The sequence below is a fragment of the Rhea pennata genome, chromosome 3 (assembly GCF_028389875.1).
Source record: "Rhea pennata isolate bPtePen1 chromosome 3, bPtePen1.pri, whole genome shotgun sequence".
Classification (NCBI taxonomy): Eukaryota; Metazoa; Chordata; class Aves; order Rheiformes; family Rheidae; genus Rhea; species Rhea pennata.
Window position 1 is genome coordinate 12,802,576 of NC_084665.1, and position 16,312 is coordinate 12,818,887.

The window sequence follows — 16,312 nt, forward strand, 5'->3', positions numbered from 1 at the left end:
GTCCTGTAAAAAAGTTGAGTTTCTGCAGGAGTATGTTTGATTCAGAGTACTGCTTCTTTCTAAACTGTTTCCCTGTACTGATTGTAGTAATGCAAAAGTTGTTTTAAAAACAAATGAAAAAAAGGAATTGTAACAACAAAATGATGAAATCCTTCAGGAAAAAAAATGCGTGACAGTCTGGACTTACCTTAAAAATTCCTCCTCCGCTTGAAGTCTGTTTTGAAATGTGTTCTAGCTGCAGGAAGTAAAACTATTAGCCTATTTAGAAACAGGCTCTGTACAGCTATATTAGCATCATCGCTTCTCTTCAGCTTGCTTGCTTGTCTTCCTGCTCTTAATGAACTGCAGTTTATCTGTGCACAGCTGATTTTTCCTGGCTGCATTTCAACTGGTTTAGACTGAAAGACAGTGAGTGGGTAAAAGGCTGTGGTACAAGCCCAGGTATTATCTGAACTTTGTATTTGGGGAATATTTGGCTTTTTTTTTTTTCCCTGTCTTTCCTCCCTTGTGAAGGAGAGGACTGACATCTCTCAGTTTCAGGAGAGCAGGAACATATTTCAGTGACTGGTGACTGTAGTAAGAAGGTGCAGTCTCCGTCCAGAATCCTGTTGTTATCCAGTAAAACTATTTTTCCCTTGCAGTTGGATGAAATGATTTTAAAGAGCCCCTTTCATAACAGCTGTAGAAATCTGTCAATAAATGCTTGTCAGATCATCCTTATGTGTTCCCAGGAGATTTTTGCAGTGCTGTAGGTCTCAGTGGTTTTGTCAAAACTGGTAACAACAAGCAAATTCTTTGCATTCAGAAATCTGGTTGCTTTTTCAAATTGTCTGCAGTGTTGCAGTAGTAATAACCAGTAATGCACCAAGACTGTAACTTTCCATTCAAAGTACTGAAAGCTCTGTGCAGTGTGGTTGTGTTCTTCAAGATAAATTTCTGTCTGTTCACAGACAGTTAAGAAATTACAGCAAGATTTATGTGACTGTCAGTGTAGCTTTAGCTTCTAATTAGAGCCTATTAAGTTTAAATCACGTTCACCTATATGTAATACCCTATTACAAACAAAAGAATTTCAGTGAAAAGATGAAAACCAGGTGCTGAGGTTTACATTTGTGCATCCCTGGATGGAGCCAACAAAAGCTTTGTCTGTTTACGTTAGCAGTGTCTTTGGATTTCTGTGTGGAGAGCTGTTTAATAGTGGCAGCATATGAAATTCAAGTTAAGTAGAGCAAGGAAATGCCATACAATTATTAATGTGAAATCTGACAAATCGAACAATTTTCAACCCTTGAGTGATTTAAAACCTTTTGCAGTCTTAATCCAAAAAGGCACTGCTTAAAGCAATGCTCTGCTCTGCAGAGACAAACAACAGTCATCTAGAAATGCATAATTTAATTTCTCATATGCTATTAGTCCACTGTCTGTATTCTTTGTTTCTGCTAGCGTTTTATAAGATGTCGACATGTGGAGGCTCTCTCTCTCGCTCTCTTTTTTTTTTCCTTTCCATTGATCTGTAAATCATTTAACTTCTGAGCTTCATTTTTCCTCTTCTGTGTAAGATAGAAATGATAATTCCCTTGCATTTGTGAAGGGTTTCTAGGAAGGAAGGTTTATAACTGCAAGACATTATTAGTTATTGTTGTTTAATTAATGTGTAGTGAATTCATTTATTTAAATATAATATTCAGAAAAGTAAATACACTGGAGAGAGGGAAGGGAAGAAAGGAATACCTCTGATCTCACTTCCCTCACCACACTTTGCTTGGCTGCGGTGTTAAGATATTCATCAAAACCAGCATTCTGAACACATAGCTCTGGGAAGCTACTGAGTTGCATAGGCAGATATGATGAAAACTAAGTTTGAAGTTTTCTTTTTTAAAATAGATATTTAACAAAAGGATATTGGAAAGAAGAAAAAATGTAAAAATTAAAAGGTGAAATTCTCTGGCTTTTGAAGTAGGTTCCCAATCCATTCATGCAATTTTGAATAATTGTTCTAAAAAACTGCTGTTTTTCGTTGTCTAACAGAGGAGAGGAAAGCTGTTAGAAAATCAGGAGGAGTGATTTCCACAAATTATACCTGATGATGCAAAAATCACTCCAAATTATTTTACTTTATGCCCTGTCCTTGGTTCATTGATAATGTAACTGCAATTTCCAGAGGGATTTAAGACTTGCTTTAAATATAATTAAGATGCAAATGTGCCTTGATATGGCAGGTTTGTAGATGAGATCATAGGGAGAAAGGCAGGAAACGAAGTCATATGAGATTGACTGGTATACCCATCTGGCTAATGGGGAAGTGCTGTTACAGATATCAGAGCACTTGCTGGGTTTTAGAGATAAGCACTTACAAACAGTCAGATAAAGCCATGAGGGAAGGCGTGTTGTCAAGGATAGGCAAGGATTAAAGGTTTATTCTTTGATGCTGTGATACTAAAATGCAAGTTGGGGGTGCATATTTCAAATATTAGCATAATATATCCATGTAAAACTAGAACATTAGTAATGTTTAAACCGAATGATTGTTTTGGCTTTCTGACTTTATCTAGGATTTTTCCAGGGTATATATGTTTAAACTTGCATGTATTTTGTAGTAGTTCACATGCTGTCAGAATTATATAATCTGATAACACATTTTTATCTTATCTTCTAAATCCAAAATAAATTCCTAAGTAAAAAAGTAATGTTGGAAAGAAATTTTGCTTTTTGTCTTAAATCTGGAAATGCTTTTGGAATTTTCAGTTTGTAGATAATGTTGGAAATACTTGCTCTTCTGATTTAGAGAAAATATATTATATTGAAATCTCTAGTAAGTATACTTAATGCTCTTATTAAAAATGAGGATCTGATTGCTTGTTCTAATTAAGAAAACACTAGTGTGCAGGATCATTAGTAGATATTCTTTCTGCATGAAATAGCATGCTGAAATAGACCTAAAATGTTCCTTGAACGGTTGTATGTCTTTTGACTTCCATGTCTTGGTTAAACTGCAGCTTAATAGTTCTACTTTCTGGTGACTTAAATCCTCCAGTCCTGCACTTTCCATTGTAGTTCTTCATTTCCTTCTCTAAACTGTTTACAGGGTATTGATAATTAGGGTTACAGCAATAGTATTCTCGACCACCACCCTTGAGAGAGTGAATATTAGTAAAGCAGTGCCATGACATGTTTTGGATCCCCAGTAAGTTGAAGCAGTTTGTTTTGTGAAGAACCATTATTTTATTCTAGATCTTTTTACTCCCAAAGGAAATAGATGTTGGGAGTGGGGGTATGTGCAAACAGCTTTGTAAACTTGGAATACTGCACAACTCGAGGATTTAAAAGCCAATACTCTTCAGTATCCAACTTGCTGAAATACTAAATTTGCTGTAATTATGATTGTAACGTTTATGAATAGTTTTGTGCTCTTTCATGGATCACAGATTGGACTTGTGAACCTGAATAGGGAACAATTCTGGGGCACAACAGAAAACCCCTTAACTTTGTCAAGTATGGATTTAATACTGGGTCCAGATAGTTAGTGATAAGAACATGAATGAGTAGTGCTATAAATGCTCATCTTATTAAGTAGATATGAAATCAGAGTGTAAAAACTTCTTTAAGAAGTGAAAAGCAGAGAGTTGTACTGATCTGGTGATGTGTTTGAAGGGTATGAAAATTGAGCCAAGACTTGGAACAAATGCTATTTTTCAGCCTCTTGTCAGCACGTGAGATGATGCTGTGCAGCGTCCGCCTCTGTTGTTAGCGCATTTCATTTTTACTGAAGTAACTTGAGCAGTAACAGCCTACTTTGTCCCACCTCCTGGAGACAGAAGGTGAATCGAGAATAGAGCTACTATTTTGCTGCATGTCTACACAGCTTCAAGTGTTTTAAACAGTGAGTTAGCTAATAACCTCTCTGTTACAAAGTATTGCAGATAGTCCTTGAATCACATGCATCTCTAGGGAGCTGATGTCTAAAAGATTTGAGTGTGCTCTTAACTGTGAGCCTGGCTCCTTTCACTGAAGTTAATTTTCTATTTAAGTAATAGTTATAGAATGTTTATAAGGTGCATGTGCACTTTTTATCTATATATACACCCTTCTGGATATTTTCCCGTCACTACACCTTCATGTTTTTATTTGATGCATTTTTTTGAGTGGCTACAGGTAAGTGATAGTGTAACAGCAAACTCTGTTTTGTGTAGCAGGAGTTGAGTTCAGTCCCTTCTGCCTTCAGAGGCTGTGAAAGCTGCACTGTGCAGCCCAGTGGCAATCAAGAAGTTGCAGCAAGACATTGAATTATTACAATATAATATGAAATGGGAGCTGAACGCTATTTCCTCTGAGCAGCCAGCTCTTGATTTCTGGGTCTTAAAAGCCCCAGTTTGGTAACAACTACTAAAAAGAGATAATGAACTATACACTCAAGCACTGTCAAGTAAAAAATTACTTCCTGTTGTAGCACAGCCAGGTTCCATCCTCTCCCCATGCTTATGGACCAAAATAAGCCAAATAGCACTTCAGAGTATCACAGGCAGATTTTTTTCCCAGTAATTTTTTTCATATTTTTCTCCAAGACTAATGTCAGTACTTTATGCTTTTTCTAAAGGAACATTGTCAGGTGGGTTTAAACCTACTATCAGGCATGCATGATGCTGTGAGTGCTAAAGTTAAGAAAAAAGCATTCTTAGTGTGGATGTCAGTATAATCTCTGAAAAGCTGAGCCACATCAGAACCTATAAAATTATTTTACAGTTAACACTTCTTATGATTATGAGTATTACAGGAGTATATGAGAGTGTTATGAGCAACAGCCACTTAAGCTAGAATGAGTATTCTCATAGGAGATCACAGTTGAGCTATAGACTCAGAGGAGCTCTTAGAGAGGGGAAAGGGTTCTCCCTGTTGTGTTTACATTGTTTGGTAGTGTGAATCAGATAAGCTAAAACAGGAGAAAGAAGGGAGAGGAACAACCATCTTGAACAAATGTTCGCATAGCAAAAGTTATTGTCCAGATTAATTTCACATCATGATGAGGATCAGGTGGCATAAACTGTTCTCTTAGTCTGTCACTTTGTCCATATCACCCCTCAGTACATTTCTGTTTTGGCTCCCTGTCATGTGAACTCAGCTACTTATTCTCAACTTCAGGTCCCTTTGCAGTCCTACCCAGTTGACTACCTCCCACACATTTTGTCTGTCGCCTCCTCTGGTCAACAAAATCCAACAAAATAACTCACTCAGCTTGTATCAAACTATTTTCTGCATGATAAATATTCAGCACTATTTGCCAGGTGGTTTGGCAAGTCAGGGAAAACAGTATAAATATGTCTATACTGCAGTTGACGGGCAGGCCTGAGGTCAGTGTAACTGCACATTGCACTTACCTGTCCACCTTCTGTCTGTGCGCTGACTTTAGACAACCTATGCACTGCCTATGTGGGTGGAAAAGTGCATGAAGCTGTGTGTATAGGAGCAGACATATGTTGCTCTGTTTCCCCCATCTTGGAGCTGCACTTTGTTGTCTGTATGGCAAATTAGTCTGTCTGTCTGTCTGTCTATCTATCTATTTATTTATTTATTTTGGTAGACAGCTTTAAGTGGCATCCAAGATGAGGGGTAGACAAACTCTGTTAAAATGAGCCATAAAGGTAATTTCTTCAAGATAGGGTTGTAGTACATTGGAATGGTCATGACAAAGAAGCATATATTAAATGTTGCAATTCTGTTCTGTGCTAGGTGTGGTTGTAATCAAGTTCTATTTCATCTTACGTTTTCTGAGATACCACTAAGTAATAATAACCAGTTTCTTCCCTGTTAATGAATTCACATCACTACTTCAAAACTTCATGTTCTCAAATAAAATATATTTCTTTAAGGACTCTGTAAGTGCTTCTGTAAAGTCTTAGTGGTTAAAAAAATCATGCATTTTCTTTAAAATTGAGAGTTTGTGATTCATTCCTGCAATTGAAAGGTGAAATTTTCAGTTAAATGTGTCTAAGCATAGAAAGAAAACAAAATTCAGGTTCAGTCGTACGTGAATGCTTCATTATTCAAAGCTGTTATTGTCTGGAGAGATGTGCATAGAGAGTGGGGATGATGAAAACACATTTTATAAATATTCTTGCAATTATTGCTCTACCGAAACATACGATGTCATCACAATCTCATCTGTTCAGTATAAGCGTTTAAATAGCAGCAAACTCTTTTCTGACTTACATGTGGAGTTACGAGATTTGCAGATGGTATGAATCACCAGAGAATGCAACCGGTATTTTTATAAACCTTTAGGTTTATTAGATGGCTAGCATCCACAATTATACTTTATTTCTGTCAGTAGAAAAGGTATAGCTCAGCCAATGGTGGAACAAGCTCCCTGCAATGTTCTGCAACATTGAATCAGGGGGGAAAATCTCCAAGTCAAAAGATACATCAGTCCCTGTTGCCCATCCATCCCTGGCCTCTTTTTTGCAATAACAATGAACTTTGTTGTGATTTTATTTGATGTAGATTTCTAAATAGATAACACATAGATAAACATTTTAGTTTCTGAAAAAAGCATCAGATAGCTTTCTAGAAAAAAAATAAAGACTATGTGTAACGTTAATATTCACTAATAGAAATAAATTTCTTTTCCATGTAAGATCAGTGGCATATATTACCGAAATGCTATGGCTCTAGCTATCTATTTAGCTTTGTAGCTAGAGGCTAGTCATTTTTCTTTTGAATAGTGTTTTTATTGCATTCCCTTTGGTGAGACAGGGTCACTGATATCTGCATGTATGTAGTCTTAATTGCCATGCTAGATCAAATTAGGTTAGGTAGATAAAAGGTATTGAACAGTTTACAAAACATGCTTATAACAAAGGCATTTTAAATGCTGAAGCGCTCTCACTGGTATCTGTTGCACTGTTTGTCTCCAAAGGAACTGCTCTATCAAGGTGCTAAGTGTGACAATTTGTGAGCTGGAAAGTACCTTGAAGACATTCAAATGCTGTTTCAAAGTGTTCAGCAACTCTGATCAGCCCATGTATGGGAAGTGGAAAGTTATATTGCATCCAGCTAAAATGTAAACAGGCAAAAGATGGTTTCTTTGGAGTATGGCCAGAGCACTGCACCTCCTGTGAAAGCACTGTGCAGTCTTTAATGGTGACAAGTAGTCAGCTACTTGGCTTTTGTGGGAGAAAATGGCAACTCCAGCCACACGATCCCCCTAAGCATTAAACTGGTACATGATGTTAATGATAATTGAAGATATTTCCTAATTAATTATGTAAACCATTCTGCAGCACAACGCAGTCTTGTTTTCAGTAATACACTATGTGAGTGTACAATTATATTATATTGTGAGCAGCCACCAGTCTTGGGAAGCTCTACCTTCGTTTTCATCATTTCTCATCCAAGATTTTAGGATTAGTATACCCAAAATCATGAGATTAAAAAAAAATAAAAGAAAAAAAACACTTTGGGAGTTTCCTTGTATTCCTTCTAGTTGTGAGCCTGCCTATTGATACATGTTCATTTTTTTTCATTGTACTGAGAAACAGAAATATACTTTATCATAAATAAGAGCAGATATCTTCATGTGATCACTGGATTTCCACTCCTGGGAACTTAAGAAAATATGTTATAGAACTTAAAATATTAAGAACTGGGGAGGGTTTATTTCTTCCTACCTCCACCCAGAGAAACGTTGAGTCTGTCACTGAAGAAACTTTCTTCCAATTCTGTGTGCTCAACAGCAGACCTCAATAATTTTACTGGTACCTTAACACTGTCTTCATTTGCAGACATCCCAAAAGGTGCATCTGTGAGATCATTGTATTTAGATTCATTGATTCCATTAGAGGAATGTGTTTAAAAGTATCAGATTAGTTTCAGTCAATTTAGATATTATGTAAGCATAACAAAATCATAGAATCATAGAATCAATAAGGTTGGAAGGGACCTCTGGAGATCATCTAGTCCAACTCCCCCTACTCAGCAAGGTCACCAAGAGTACGTTAGACAGGGTTGCATCCAGGCGGGCCTTGAAGATCTCCAGAGAAGGAGACTCCACAACCTCTCTGGGCAGCCTGCTCCAGCGCTCCATCACCCTCACAGGGAAGAAATTCTCCCTCACGTTCAGGCGGAACTTCCTGTGCTTCAATTTGTGCCCATTGCCTCTTGTCCTGTCACATGGGACAACTGAAAAGAGTTTGTCCCCGTCCCCTTGACACCCTCCCTTCAGGTGCTTGTACACATTGATCAGATCCCCCCTCAGTCTGCTCTTCCCCAGGTTGAAGAGGCCCAGCTCTCGGAGCCATTCCCCAGAGGGCAGATGCTCCAGCCCTCTAATCATCCTCGTAGCCCTACGCTGGACTCTCTGCAGTAGCTCCATGTCTCTCTTGGACTGGGGAGCCCAGAACTGGACACAGGACTCCAGATGAGGCCTCCCCAGGGCTGAGTAGAGGGGCAGGATCACCTCCCTCCACATGCTGGCAACAGTCTTCCAAATGGAGCCCAGGAGACCATTGGCCTTCTTGGCCACAAGGGCACATTGCTGGCTCATGATCAACTTGTGGTCTACCAGCACTCCCAGTTCTTTCTCTGCAGAGCTGCTCTCCAGAAGGTCAGCCCCCAGCTTGGTGCCTAGGGTTATTTTTCCCTAGGTGCAGGACCCTGCACTTGCCCTTGTTGAACCTCATGAGGTTCCTCTCCGCCCAGCTCTCCAGCCTGTCCAGGTCTCTCTGAATGGCAGCACAGCCCTCAGGTGTATCAGCCACTCCTCCCAGCCTGGTGTCATCAGCAAACTTGCTGAGGAGGCACTCTGTCCCCTCATCCAGGTCACTGATGAATAAGTTGAACAGGATGGGACACAGTCCTGAGCCCTGGGGGACTCCACTAGTCACAGGCCTCCAACTAGACTCCACACCACTGATGACGACCCTCTGAGCTCTGCCTTTCAGACAGTTCTCAATCCACCTCACTGTCTGCTCGTCTAGCCCACGTTTCCTGAGCTTCTCTAGGAGGATGTTATGGGAGACAGTGTCAAAAGCCTTGCTGAAGTCAAGGTCCGCAATGTCCACTGCTCTCCCCTCATCTACCCAGCCAGTCATGCCATCATAGAAGGCTCTCAGATTGGTTAAGCATAATTTCCCCTTGGTGGATCCATGCTCGCTACTCCTGATCACCTTCTTTTCCTCCATATGTCTGGAGATGACCTCCAGAATGAGCTGTTCCATCACCTTTCCAGGGATGGAGGTGAGGCTGACTGGCCTCTAGTTGCCTGGGTCCTCCTCCTCGCCTTTTTTGAAGACTGGAGTGACACTGGCTTTCTTCCAGTCCTCAGGCACCTCTCCAGTTCTCCAGGACCTTTCAAAGATGATGGAGAGCAACCTGGCAGCAACACCTGCCAGCTCCCTCAGTACCCGTGGGTGCATCCCATCCGGGCCCATGGTTTTGTGGATGTCTAGCCTGCCCAGAAGGTCTCTAATCCTATCCTCCTCAACCAAAGGAAAGTGTTCCCTTCTCTAGACTTTCTCCCTCACGTCCAGGCTGCAGGATTCATGAGGGCTGCCCTTAGCAGTGAAGACTGAAGCAAAGGAGGCATTCAGTAATTCTGCCTTCTCTGGATCCCTTGTCACCAGGGCCCTTGCCCCATTCATAGTGGGCCCATGTTTTCCCCAGTCCTCCTCTTGCTGCTGATGTATTTGAAGAAGCCCTTCCTGTAGTCCTTAACATCCCTTGCCAGACTCACTTCCAGCTGGGCCTTAGCCTTCCTCGCTGCATCTCTGCATACTCTGGCTGCATTCCTGTAATCCTCCCAAGCAGCCTGTCCCCTCTTCCACATTCTGTGTGTTTTCTTCTTTTGTCTGAATTTGGCCAAGGGCTCCTTGCTCACCCATGCAGGGCTCCTGCTGCCTTTTGCTGCACTTCTTACTCATAGGGATGCACCGCTCTTGAGCTTGGAGGAAGTGATGTTTGAATAGTAGCCACCTCTCCTGGACCCCCCTTCCCTCTAGGGCCTTAACCCCTGGGATTCCACCAAGTAGGTCTCTTAAGAGGCCAAAGTCCGCTCTCCTGAAGTCCAGGGTTGCAATCCTGCTTGTTGCCTTACTTCTTTCCTGTAGGATCCTCAACTCCACCATCTCATGGTCACCACAGCAATGGCTGCTCCCAACCTTCACCCCTCTAACCAGTCCCTCTCTGTTGGTAAGGACAAGGTTCAGCAGGACACCCTTCCTCGTAGGCTCCTCCACCGTTTGTGACAAGAAGTTATCATCAATGCACTGCAGGAGCCTCCTGGACTGTTGGTGCCTTGCTGTGTAGTCCCTCCAGCAGGTGTCAGGGTGGTTGAAGTCCCCCATGAGAACCAGGGCCTGTCATTGTGAGGCTACTTCCAGCTGCCTATAGAAGACCTCATCAACTTTCTCTTCCTGGTCAGGTGGCCTATAGTAGCTACCCACAGCAGTGTCCCCTGTGTTAGCCTGCCCTTTGACCTTTACCCATAAGCTCTCGACTGCCTCCTCTTCCTCCCTGCCTAGGCAGAGCTCGATGCATTCCAGTTGCTCTCTCACATATAGAGCAGCTCCACCACCTCGCCTCCCTGGCCTGTCTTTCCTACAAAGCACATATCCATCCATGGCAGCATTCCAGTCACGAGAGCTATCCCACCATGTCTCCGTGACTGCAATGAGATCACGGCAACTGCACACAGATCTCCAGCTCCTCCTGTTTGTTCCCCATGCTGCGCGCATTGCTGTACAGGCATTTCAGAGAGGTGGTCATGCCTGCAGGTTTCCCAGGGAGGGTGCACGAGGGTCGCTCATAGCCATGTCCCAAATGCACATCCCCAGCTGCATGCACCTGTTGGAGGCCCCCCCAACCCAACTTGTGTTTTGTTGTCTGCCCTGTCTGTATGACACCTTCCCTCCACCCTCCTACCTAGTTTAAAGCCCTCTTTACCAGGCTGGCCAACCTATCTGCAAAGGCAAATGTGCCCTGCTTGGTGAGATGAATCCCATCTCTCCCCACCAGTTGTTGGTCTTCAAACCATGTTTCATGGTCATAAAATCCAAACCCTGCTGCCAACACTAGTGGTGTAGCCAGTTGTTGATCTGGGAAATCTTCCTACTCCTCCTCCCATGCCTCCCCCTAATTGGCAGGACCGACGAGAAGACCACCTGGGCTCCCAGAGCCTTGACCACCGTGCCCAAGGCCTTGAAGTCTTCTTTGATTGTTTCCAGTTTGTTCTCTGTATCGGTAGCACCCACGTGAAAGAGCAGCAGAGGGTAGTAGTCTGAGGAGCGGACAAGCCTTGGTAGCCTTTCAGACAGATCTCGTGTCCTCGGCCCCGGCACGCAGCAAACCTCTCTCAAGGAAGGGTCGGGTCGGCAGATAGGCACCTCTGTCCCCCTCAGCATGGAATCACCCACTACAACCCCTCGTCGCCTCTTCCGAGTGGTCGCACAAGGCACAGGGTCAGACAGGCCAGTTGCTTCCCTTGAGGCCAGGTCCGGGTTCTCCTCATCCTGGAGTGCACTAAACATGTTCTTCAACTGTAGCTCCAAGTCTACAGGAGGACTAGGGGCCTTTCTTCTCTTTGTTCGAGAAGCAACCAGCTTCCAGCCTTCTTCGACAGTGCTGTGCTGTACTATTTCACCCTTCACAGAGTCCTCCAGCAGCTCCCCTGCTGCAGGGGACTGGGACTCTGGGAGCAGTACGGTCTCTGAGAACACCCTGTCTATCTCCTGCTCACGTTCTTGTACGCGTCGCAGCCTACTGACTTCGTCCTGCAACTCTTTCACTTGAGGACACAAATCCTCAACAACAGCACACCTCTTGCAGGAGGGCAGACCATCAGTCCAGGCCTTCTGGAGATGCTCCAAGCACTCCCTGCAGCCTGAGACCTGTAGGGCAGCATCTGCTGTAAGAGGGTCTGTCTGGGTTGAAGCTTCTGACACAGCTGATGTAGCAATTCCCACAGCTACAGGTAAATATGCTTTACGGCGAGTTACAACCATGTTAGCAAGAGTGGGCACTACTAGCGCAGGAAAAAGAAAGATGTCCTCTTGCACCGAATTTCGCTCCTCCTGCATGAAAATGAATTGTACGCTAACAAACAATGCAGTTTTTGACTAAAAAGTTGGGAATGGTGGCCAAAAAAAAAAGAGAAAAAAGAAAAGCCAAAATCTAAACACATAGTGTATCTGAAGCTAATCTCTCTTCCAGACTGTCACTTAGTATTTCTCCAAGGTTTCTCTTAGCTGTGTTAGAGCCCTGCTCAGCAGAGCCCTGCCTTAATGGCTCTGTCTTTTCAGAGTGACTGGGTTTCTCTTCTAAACATGCTTGAGGGTTATCATGTTGCCTCTGTGTTCCCTGAATCTTTAAAGGCTTTCTTGGACTTCTTGTGGAAAAGGTTCCATCTCATGATTCCAGTATACCATTTCCCAGTGTTGTCTCAAACCAGTGCTGCTTTGCCACATGAGCTTATTCTTGTATTGGCTGTCATTTTGTATCATCATTATATCAAACTGCTTGTTGCTGTTACTGACTACCAAAAAGAAATTTCACAGCAAATTCACTCTGATTCATTATTTGAAAGAAATTTCAACTCATCTCTGCATTTACAATAAAAAAAGCTGTTTCCATTATACATAGTTAAAAACAGTTGTCACTTGAAGCTCCTAACTAGTTTTCTATCTTAAACCTACATCTGTAAGTACCAGTGCTGTGAAGCAAAGAGAATTGAAGGGAGATGCCCCAGATCAGAAGGTAAATCAGTGACAGAGCTGTGAACAGAGGCAACTCTCTTACCTGTTACGAGGCCATCCTTCCCCCTTTCTGTTGATCCCGTCAGTACTGATAGTGAGAGCTGATTACAAACACAAGCATGTGTGCCCGACTTTGGCATGGGTTTTACCCTGTTAACAGGTGGCTCAGCTCAGGAGTATGAGGAAAGAGTTGTCATATGAACCTAATTCTTCACAATCATATTGAGGCCTTGTAGCAGTCTCTGTTATTCAGTCTTTCACCTTAGTCTGTTGCAGATCTAACTCCTAACTTGTGGTGATACTGCATCCCCAGAGAGGAATGTTTAATTTATAATCACGCTTTGTAGTCCCTTTGCAGTTTATTCTGGCACTGTGGCTTGTTGTAGTTGAATAAGTTGAATTCTGCCGTGTGCTGTTATGAAATGCCACATTTTTCTGATTTGAAATGTGCTCAGCATGATGACTGCAGTGTTGGAGTGGGATACAGAGTAGTAGTTAGATCTGTGGATTGTAGCTCCAGGTTTTATCATCAGGTCTCCCAGTAAGTTGTTATATAAATCATGGACAGGTCATTTTCAGGCTTTCTGTTTTTTCATTCCATATCTGTAGAATAGGTGAGATTTTAACTCTCTACATAATACCTGTATTAATATGCAGCTTTTTATTTTTTGAACACCTAGGCAAACATGTACGCTGTAACATTTCATAGAATGATTGTTACATTTGTATATTTGAGGAAGTTAGTTCCCTGTATTCTGTTATAAGAATTTGATTTGTGCTCTGTTTCCCCAGCCTGATATAGAAAAAGTCAGGAGCTCAGCCTCTGGAATTTGTGTAATATCTGAAGCACAGTTTGATTCTGGGTCTCTGCAGTGACTTAAAGTCTTGGAAAGGGAGGGAGGGAATGCATCTGGCTAGAATCTAACTAAACAACAACAACAACAAAAGTATTTGAACATTAATTACAATATTTGAAAAAATTGTTTTGCAGATAATCGCCTTTGATGAGTTACGGACAGACTTCAAAAGCCCAATAGATCAGAGCAACCCAGTCCACGCAGTGAGTACAACCAGGAGCCTGCTAAGCAATAACTGCTAAAGAGAAAGATGCTCTGAGCTATCAGTGAAAGTGTGAGCATGGAATGGAATGTAGAGTCTGTTGTGAATATGATTGTAGTTTGCAAATTTGACTTACCAGGCCTGTCTGAGGCAACCAGATGGCAGCTCTTTATGCTAATAGCTCTCTTTCCTGCTGGAGAAGACAGGAATGCACTTTGGAAGTTCAAAATTTTGAAGGACTTAAAATGTAATGCTAAAATTTTCTTTTTATCTTTTCATTCTATGGCACCAATTTTCCTTTTAAAAATCATTTACTTTTTCTGCATTTTCGTATGGTATGACCACCATCCCCAGTGCCATCTATATTGACCAAAGTTTTGAAGGGATTGCGTAAGAGGTGCATTCCTAGACCTCCCTGTCTCATGACAGGGCTCGAAGTTCTCCTGGTCCTTTAAGAGCTAATAACACATTCTGTTGCATCGGCTGTGAGAAAGGTTAAATTTCATCCTACAACTGTGAAGTTGGTTTTACCTCATGAACCAAAATGCAACCCAGGTTTAAGCTTATGAAAATACATCTTTAAAGTAAAACTGTGAATTAGAGTGATTTGGTTAACTACAGTTAAACTTGCATCAGATTTTCACTACCATAACTAAGACCAGAACTTGGCCTCATCATGTCCCTTGAAATTATAATGCTTATGACCGGTGCTGAATTTGATTTCTACAGACTATCAAGATGTTGAATTACAAGCAAATGATATTTAGATTCAGTAGAATTTCCAGTAAAGAGCTGCAAAATATTTTGTGATTGGTAGCATTATTTTGACTGCCATGTACAAAAATTCTTACGGTAAGTCAAGCAGTAATCTCAGTTTGCCGCCTTCTGCACAGTGCACATGCTGGTGTGCTTTATATTGATAGGAAGATCTTTTTATATGAACTTTTCTTAATACTACATATTTCTTCTAGTGTCTTTTTGAATGTCAATTGTCTTTTCCCTGTGCATACTCATTGGTGCCCACATTCCATTTCTTTGGTGGGGTAGTTAGCCTCGTTGCACTGTGAGGAAAATCTGGTACTCACTCATGTATTTTCTACCATGTTTTTAAGAGGTAGGGTAGAGCATTATATCAAAAGTAGGCTGAGTTAGGGAGAAATCAAAGATAAAAACAGTGGCAGTGCTGAGAACTGAATTCAAATTTCCTGATTCACACTGTATAACTGTCAGTCCAAAGATAGATTTTCCCCAGCTGCAGTTAGGCATCTGTCTTCTAAAGGTTGTTGAGAGGATTGTCTTTCTGTCTGCACTTAGCTCCAGTGAAGGCAAGAAAGGTTTCTGCAGGTGCACAGGCACATCCTGTGTACATTCAGTCTCATGATTACAACCATGATGAACTTAAAATTTCTGAAGCTCTTTAAGATCACAGACATCAGAGACAGAAGCAAGCTATTTGTCTTGTATCTATCAGTCTGTCACAGTCTTTCCAAAATGACATACTTATGTTTTAAAATGATTAAAATTGGGGAAGGTTGAGGAAAAGAGGTATTTCTTTACAGAACAGAAATAAAGCTCAAAACCTGGAGCAATTTTAAAACATTTAAAGAGCACAGTCTTAGGAAGAGTTTGCTTCTTGTACTGGTGCATTCCATTACCTGTTTAAGAAAGGTAACTGCTGAGAAGAGTTTTTCCCATGTCTGGAGGAAAACATTACTCTGTCATAAGTTTATGTTAAGATCTATATCAGTCCAGTGCTTTGACTTATTGTAAAATTGCTTTTGGTTTCAAATTGCCTCACTACTACTGGGCATAATGCACCAGATCTGTTCTGTGATAAACCTCAGTAGATGCAGATAAATACTGAAAGTCACCATAACTGAGCAGTCTGACTCTAAGGATGCTCTAAGCAAAATTCTCAGAAATAAAACAAATCAAAGACAGGTTCTCTTTTAAATGGCTTATAGTGAGAAATTCACCAAGAAAATCAGACCTACTCTGCACAGTTACCATCACTGGAAATACTAGGATGTTGGTTACACTGTTGGAAAGCAGAGTGGTTTTGCTGCCCCATCAGCAAACTGCTCAATTATAGTGACTTTCAGTATTTACGAATGCATTCATTGCTTAAAGTGACATTTCTTGGACTTTACAGATATTCTTTACTAATAGGTTAAGCTCTGTGTTGCATGTAGCTCAGGCAAACTGTCAAGGGTAGAGAGGTACCATCTTTACAGCTGTTTTTTAAGTCGGAGGTTGGGTACCTGAAAATGCAAAACCAAGTCTTTTTGATGTAAGTTAGCACCAGTGTACAGAGTCACAAATACTGACTTAAAAAGAAGTTGTAGCCTCTAACTCAAGGCCAGCTGTGGTTTGAAACTCTACTTTATATAATTATACCCAGTAACAGATGAAAAAATAACTTAGAGGAGTATTGAAATGAGTAAGTTACTTTACTTGCAAGCAGTAGATAAGAAGTGAATACTATTGGGTAAAATAATAATATACGTTACTTC

The 16,312-nt window shown here is 41.4% G+C and overlaps 1 protein-coding gene across 2 annotated transcripts in view; it reads left to right on the forward strand.

Annotated features, from left to right (window-relative positions):
• CNIH3 (cornichon family AMPA receptor auxiliary protein 3) overlaps positions 1-16,312 on the forward strand; it is a 54,116-nt gene that overhangs the window by 11,810 nt on the left and 25,994 nt on the right. For both annotated transcript variants that reach the window (XM_062573525.1, XM_062573526.1), the window contains exon 2: positions 13,732-13,800. In XM_062573525.1, coding sequence (XP_062429509.1) covers positions 13,732-13,800 — 69 coding nt within the window. The remainder of the gene's footprint in view (positions 1-13,731; positions 13,801-16,312) is intronic.